At 42.7% G+C, this 7,375-nt stretch overlaps 2 protein-coding genes across 3 annotated transcripts in view; one reads left to right on the top strand and one right to left on the bottom strand.

The window, feature by feature from the left end:
• si:ch73-109d9.2 (uncharacterized protein LOC565042 homolog) lies at window positions 1–4,671 on the bottom strand. Of its 2 annotated transcripts, none has more exons than XM_035659986.1 (4): window positions 3,857–4,671; window positions 3,180–3,298; window positions 2,821–2,929; window positions 1–2,581 (listed from the first exon to the last, which is right to left on the bottom strand). In XM_035659986.1, the coding sequence occupies exons 1-4, from the start codon at window positions 4,119–4,121 to the stop codon at window positions 1,419–1,421; spliced, it is 1,656 nt and encodes a 551-aa protein (XP_035515879.1). In that variant the 5' UTR covers window positions 4,122–4,671; the 3' UTR covers window positions 1–1,418. The 2 variants fall into 2 exon arrangements, with proteins under 2 accessions (XP_035515879.1, XP_035515877.1); XM_035659984.1 differs by having other exon boundaries at window positions 1–2,587; window positions 3,857–4,662.
• Window positions 4,672–4,847: 176 nt separating this feature from the next.
• LOC118326852 overlaps window positions 4,848–7,375 on the top strand; it is a 9,704-nt gene continuing 7,176 nt past the window's right edge. The window contains exon 1 of the mRNA XM_035659982.1: window positions 4,848–5,292. Within this exon, the coding sequence (XP_035515875.1) occupies window positions 5,022–5,292 (271 nt within the window). The 5' untranslated portion in view covers window positions 4,848–5,021. The remainder of the gene's footprint in view (window positions 5,293–7,375) is intronic.

The raw sequence follows: 7,375 nt of genomic DNA, 5'->3' as shown, positions 1-7,375 counted from the left end.
GAAAGTAATCCTGTGAAAATACACACCTTCAGTGTGTACTGCAATACAGTTTATTGAAAAATAAAGGTTGGTTCCTTGAAGAATATAAAATATGTAATCCTCAGTAATCCAAAATGTAATTTTCTACTAAAGTTTGTTCCAAGAAGAAAATTCTAGTATTTTTAAGTGTTCACTGATTTAATGAAAAGAAAATGGAAATGTTTGAACAACTTGTCATTTTACAGAAAACATTTACAGACATCATTTGATTTTCTTTTTAATCTGTATTATAATGACAGCAAGAGCGTTATTAAGCCTTTTCTCCATTTTACTAAATGTGAGTCATATTTTCAGTAACAAAATATGCAGCAAAAAAATGGGTGCGAGTAGACTTATCAAACACAAGAAACCTGTATGTTACCAAAAAAAAAAGTTTTCGAATAAAAAGGATTTGGAGTTGAAAAGTAGTATGAAAAAAAATAAAAATACTTTGGTGAAAAGCATCCACGGCTCATACATAGAAGCATTCATTTTTAAATATCCTAATACAACAAACAACCTTAAAGGGGACCTGTTATGCTAATTTCCAGTCTATATATTTTTATTCTGGGATTGCACTTGAGCACCTTTGCATAATGCACAGTTCTAAAAAAATAAATCATAATTTATCTAATACTGGCAGGTCCCTCAGTTCATAGCTCCTGTTTCTTTAAGGTCCCCCACCCTAAAATTCCACTTTCTTCTGATTGGCCAACTTCCGGTAGCCTACCTGGGGTGAGCAACCAGTGCTTGCTGCTGTGCTCGGCGGCATATACGACAGCTACAGTAATTTAGCCAGAAAAGGAGAATTTGATTAAAGTTTTTCTGGGGGCCGGGCCTCATTGATTACTGTACAGAAATGCTCAACTTTTTAAACTTTAATAACTTATTTTGGTGAAGCTGAATTCAATTATATGGAGAACATATTTTCTGGTTTTCTTTTTGATGTCCTCCAGTTTCAGCTTTCAGTGATTAACAGAGTTTCCCGGTGGACAGATAGCTTTACCTGTCATTAGTGGTCAGCTACTGTAGCTGTTAACAACTGCTAACTGTAGGTGCCATTAGCTAATTGCTCTGATCAGGCAAAGTCAACAAATAGGACGGATAGGTGCATGGCTAACTGAGCTAACTAGCTAACAGCAGTTTCACTTAGCAGCAGTTAGTGGTTCGCTACTTTAGCAACAAGCTGTCTGTCCATCAGAAAGAGAGTTGAGGCAGAGCAGCTGGAAACATTTTTGCTCAAAAGGATTACTTTTACAAATGTTTTTTTCATTATTTAATACTTTGGCCATTTAATATGAACATCTGTAATTATATAACATGATATATATGAGAGAAAATAAGGGAAAGTATAATAGGTCCCCTCTAAATTCTCTGATGCTCCCAAAACTTCCCTTGTTTTACAGATCTGTCATGTGTTTGCGTTGATGTGATTTTAAATGATCCAGGCGTTTGAAGCTGAGGCCACAGACAGTGCAGCAGTATGGTCGTTCCCCTGTATGGGTACGCTGGTGAACCTTCAATATGTCCGCCCTTGTGAAGCTCTTGTCACACATGGTGCAGCGATGAGGTTTTTCCTGTGTGTGAATTCTCCGGTGCAACTTCAGATTCCAGAGACGGCTGAACTTGTTTCCACAAACAGTGCAGCAGTACGGTTTGTCACCTGTTTGGCCACACTTGTGTGTCTTTAGGTCAGAGAAAGAAGGGAAACCTTTACCGCAATGGCTACAGAGGTGAAGCCCCTGCCCCGAGTGAATCCTCTGGTGGACTTTGAGGTTACAGGCTTGAGTGAAGGTCTTTCCGCACTGGTTGCAGGAGTATGGCGGCACCTGTCCGGTGCCCTTGTGCGTCTGCTTGTGGGCCTTTAGTGAAGCAGAATCGGGGAAGGACATGGAGCACTGGTTACAGATGTGTCTTCTCCCTCCTCTCCCTCCTGCCTGATGCTGCAACCTCTCACCCAGGTTTAAAGTACCAGTGTATGCATTTGAGGGCCCATACATGTGCTCTGTGCTGTCAAAAGATGGGTCAATGCGAATACCCTGGCCCCGGAGGCTCAACTTGCTGCCTGATTCACCAGACACATGTTCAGGGTACAAGATACTCGGGTCCTGTAGATACCCTTCTTCATTGATCAATAAACAGCTGAACCCTCCACTTACATCAATGTTAGTCCTTGAGGGTGAGCCTGCAGGTGAACCGACTGTGCCCCTTCTATTCCTTGGGGCACCTGCTTGGTAAACTTGATGCTCGGCTCCTTCTGCTTCCACATCCCCCTCATAGTGCCCCATGTAACTCAGATCCTCACCCAGGTGGGATGGTGACCCTTGTAACTCATCCAAGTTACCCATGTCTATCATACTGCCGTCTCCATAGCCAGTCTTGTCAAAGCCACCCAAGTCCTCCATACCATACCTGTTCTGGAAAAGTGGTTCAGATGGGTCACTTGAGTGTCCATCTTGGCCTGATTGTGGCCTCTGGTCAAAGCCAACTTCCCAGTTCATATGGCACTTTGGGCTCTTCTGTTCACTGTAACGCTTACTGGGCCCCGGCAGACCTGATGCCTCTGTTTCTGACCAATGAGAGGAAAATATTTTCAAGCAGTAATACATGGTTACATGAACTACAATGACACAGTTACAACATAAACACTGAAATGTTCATGGTCTGGTTTAAAACCTTTCAATAAACAAGTACTGTATAAATTACTATATACTCACATGGAACTGATAATTAGTGAGATATTAATATGCATACAACTCCCTTGAAACAATAGATTTTCTAAATCTGACTGAAGAGACTGACCCTCCAAATTGACTCCCCATCGCTCTTGGGACTCATTTGTTTCTGGTGTGATTCGAAGGGCTTCCTCCTTGAGTAGTCTATCCAGCTTTTCACCCTGTACACCTGGAGACTGGCACACAAGCAGAAGGGCACCATTAATACAGTAAGTGTAACTCTACTCACCACAAGAGAAACCATAAGCTTGGCATTACATCAACACTCACTGAACCATTACACAAAAAATAAAAAATACTTGAAATATTACAGAGATTGCTTGACTCCTGAGAAGTGTACAATAATGGAAAACACATTTTTTAAACATTTAAACCTAATTCATTTGTAGAAATAAAGCACAAATAGTGTAATAAAATGTCCTCTACCTGTGGTGCCTTCACGGCACTGTGGTCCTCTTCTGCTTCATGACTAGGTGTCTCTCCGTCAGTGCCCTGGGAGCTATTCATCTCTTCTTGCAGCACACACTCCTGTTTAAGACTTTTCTCTGTAGCAGAAGATAGGGGGAAATGTTACTTTTTTCACTTTAAGATACTTAGCTGCTATAATTTATATTCTTATAATAACAATGGATCAAATTGAATTGATCGTTATGACTTCACATTATGCATAAGATAGATAGATACTTTATTAATTAAAATAATACCCCTATTGGAGAAATTCTTCCTTTTATACAAACACACACACGCTGAAATGCACACTCATGCACATGCAAACAGGGAGAGAGATGGTGGAGTGATGGGCTGCCACATTAGCAGCATCCCATGAGCAGCTCCTTGGGGTTAGGTTGCCTTGCTCAAGGGCACCTCTGCAGTGCACAGGAGGTGAAGCTGGCACCTCATCAGCTACCAGTCCACACTCCATACTGTGGGACTTATAAAACACTGACTGGGACAGCTTTAGGGCTGTTGCAGAGGACCTTTGTTGACTTAATCCAATGGGAATTCACAACGGAGCAGGCCTGCATTTAGTCACCCAACGTTACATCACAAAATTCATACAGGGAATTAATGATACATGAGTAACAGCAGAGAGACTCACTCACCTGTCGCTCTGGGTTCTTCCTCACCGGACACCCCGACTCTTCCGCAGTCCATACACCTCCCCCTCATGTCTCCCTCTCTTTCTTTGCGTCGACTCTCTGACCACTTCAGTCGCCTCTTCAGGGACTCGACCTGCTCCCTGCACCTCGTTACCTCTTCCAAAAAACTGTCCTCCACCAGCCGGGTGATCTCATACATGGCAGCTTTGAAGACAGTTTCCATGACACCAGACAGTTGGGACTGAAACGTTACTATAGCCTCGGCCATTACGCCAACAACGTGTGATCACTCTGGACGGTCTGGTGTTTTATTTTCAGTAAACTGAGGAGGAAACTTTCGATTGGCTCTTAAAGTAGAGTGGCATTTGTCGGGCACAGCTAACGACGGTGTCTCTAAACTGGCTGTGACACTTTCTTAAACTCGGTTTTCAGTGTATGTAACGTTAAACAGACTGTACGCATGTATTGGTTGTTTTAAATGTACTGCTCGGTTACGTCCATCACACTGAACTTAATGTTAAACAAACAAAAGGTCGCTTGTAATGCCAACGTTAGCTAACTAGCTTGCAGCACTAGTTTTGATTCAGAGTTAACGGTACACAGTCCGACCACTATGTCGTTACATAATACATTGACCATATTTTACATGCATATAGTTTATGGTCAGTGCAAGGTGGCTTTTGGTAGCAAGAGTAATTCGACTGCTTCGCTGTAATCTAACGTTACAAATTGTTTCCGTTGAGCTATCGCATTTCCTCCTGATTCCGTAAACAACTGCACTTCCGAGATTTAGAGTACAGGTCGTGCGTTGGGACAATCTTCATCGTTTCAGCTGTATAAAAAGAATAAAAAGAATGACGCCTTCTGGTCCAGAATGATGTACCGCGTATTGGTGATAATTAATGACTCAAACACGTAACGTTACCGGTTTGTTGTTTCCTTACTAATTGCAATATATATATATAAAGTTGGGGATTTAACTGGACCACCGGATATGAGGCTCGACTTCCTCTTCGTCGATGTGCGTCACACAAAGCGAAGCCCGCGGCGTCCGGGGAAGAAGCCATGTTGAACCAGCTCCTTGTTTTTTAATAACTCTAACGATACAGTTAATTTACTGTCAAAAGTGGATTCAAATCGAAAGCCGAACGGACGGTGAACCATAAAAATGTCAGCGGACGATTTTCAGACGAAGTACGCCTCTGTCATGGAGAGCATGCTGAAGAGTGCTGTGGCAGAGACCACGAAACTTTTCGAAACTATGGTCGACGAGCTGAAAGCAGAAATATCCAGAATCAAGAAGGAGAACGAGGACCTCAAAACAAGATGCAGCCAGTTTGAGAGTGCGAGAAGCCAGCCGGCTGTCGACACCAGAGAAAGTGATCCTCTTCCAGGGCGAAGCGACGGCTCTAAGAAACGCGACAGAGCTGTTCAGTGTGGTGAGTTACCCGCCATAAGCTCAGTAATCTTCACCCATATAACGGACTGATAATGCTGTGTGAGGTTTGTGCTGTGCTGCCGAAATTATGAGTGTGGCCGTGTTATATGCGGTACACATTACACCTCCTGTCTATTGATCTATCAGTGACGTTAGCTTAGCCTAGCTTAGTCTTTTTCTCATCACGTGGTTTTGCCCGTTCTCTATAACGAGGGAAACCATACAATGCAATCCTGGCCCGACGCTAGAGGTACTCTAGCTACTGCACACTACATGCTCAGTCAGTACACTGTATACAGACCACTGAATGAATGCCGACTGTTCACACTGGAGAATATTCAACCATACTGTATCACATGGCTGTATCAATCACAACAAGCTGTGGAGATAGGTCTGTCTATAGAAATAACACATTTAAACAATAATTTACCGTTACAGTGAATGTAATAAATTCCAGTATTATTTCAGGCAAAATAACATAAAAAAGGAGGGATATGAGAGCACCAAATGGTATTGTTTGTGGTTCACGTTTGATTAAAAGAGTAAAGAATTAAGTTAAATATTACTATCACAGATGGAGTGAGCAATATTAGCAGCTACTGTCTGTATATTTTACTGAGAAGCAGAAGAGGAGGCTATCTTAGCATTTGTCTCTGGCTCTGTATCTGTATCTTATCTACCTAAACCAATGCTTAACTGAATAGAATAAATATGAAACAGTATATAGAAATGTTGCTGAAGTCGTCTGCTTTGGCTGCAGTGGTCTGTGGGGCAACAGGGGTCTGTGAGCGGACCGGTCGGGTGGCGAGAAGCCCCTCTGATCTTCTGGAGCTTCTCAACTCTGGAAAAATGTTAGCACTATCTTAAATTGCCATCAGTTTTCGTAAATATTGCCAAAAGTGAATTTTGTGATAAAATGACTAAAGGAACCTGGCTAAAACCGTCTGCGTCGCGGCACACCCGTCGCTATGGGCGGGCCATAGGGGGCCGGGCCCGCCCCCAAAAATGCTTGTGCCCCCCCACTTCTTTAAAAAAAATTAATTTTATATTATCATAGTTGCTAATTTTGTGTTGCATTAATGTTGCATTATTTATCATTAAAACGTTAAAAATATAAAGAAACAATGGTGTGATTTTGTTTGATTGATGGGAATCTACACTGCAACAGCCTATCACTGCCTTACTGAAAAGAAAGTTTGGCTACGTATGTGACGTAGCCTACGTCAATGTAGCCGCTCAACAGTTACCCGCGCATTTTTTGAAACCTGGATGAGTTTTCGTTCGCTTACTATTTCATTCATTCTTCGTCATGGATATCTGTAAGTGGTTGAAAAGCCCACCAACAGTCTCTTCTGCCAAATTGGATATGACACCGACGCCTCCTGATGTTGTCGTTGGAGAAGGAGACCCTGGGCGACAGTCTGAGCCCGATGCTAGTAGCTCCGTAGAGCCCGACCCTGGGCCTGGCAGGACCTGCAGGTCAAGTACAACCGTGACTGGGGCAGTATTTGGGCCACAACTGCCTGTTGAATCAGTGGGTGTGAGTGACCTCAGCACGGACAAACCCAAACAGGTTGTGTTGAAGAAATATCCAGTCAAAATGTTTGGTTCAAAAAAACGATCATTTTCCTCTAGCTGGTATTTGAACAGGGACTGGCTTGAGTACGGTGGAAAAGGACTCCGCATTTTGTTATGCCTGCAGGAAATTCAAATCTGTATCATCGGACGCGACCTTCTCCATTAAGGGATTTAATGATTGGAAACATGCAATTGAAACAGGCAAGGGCTTAAATAAGCATGCAGCTTCAAAAGAACATTTAGCCTGTGAAGCAATGTGGAGAGATTCAGAAAAACGTAGAGAGACAGGAAAAGAGATTTCCACTCTCTTAAATTCAGAGCAACTGGCTCGCAACAGATACATGTCAGCCGTAATTGATATGCTGGAGTTTTTAGTGGTAAATCAATTGCCGTTACGTGGAGATAATGCTGGTTTTGCCAGTGTGCTAAATGATAATAGCTCCATGGGGCTGTTCTTGTCTCTCTTCGAGTACACCATGCGCAAAGATCCAGAACTGACAAGGATT

Source organism: Morone saxatilis, unplaced genomic scaffold (assembly GCF_004916995.1).
Source record: "Morone saxatilis isolate NCDOM2014 unplaced genomic scaffold, NCSU_SB_2.0 Contig17, whole genome shotgun sequence".
Taxonomy (NCBI): Eukaryota; Metazoa; Chordata; class Actinopteri; family Moronidae; genus Morone; species Morone saxatilis.
This window is presented reverse-complemented; position numbering and strand designations above follow the sequence as displayed.

Coding starts and splice junctions, on each gene's coding strand:
- si:ch73-109d9.2 (XM_035659984.1), bottom strand. CDS start 4,121: ATGGCCGAGGCTATAGTAACGTTTCAGTCCCAACTGTCTGGTGTCATG. Junction 3,299..3,856: donor GGAAGAACCCAGAGCGACAG/GTGAGTGAGTCT, acceptor CTTCTGCTACAG/AGAAAAGTCTTAAACAGGAG. Junction 2,930..3,179: donor GTGCCGTGAAGGCACCACAG/GTAGAGGACATT, acceptor CTTGTGTGCCAG/TCTCCAGGTGTACAGGGTGA.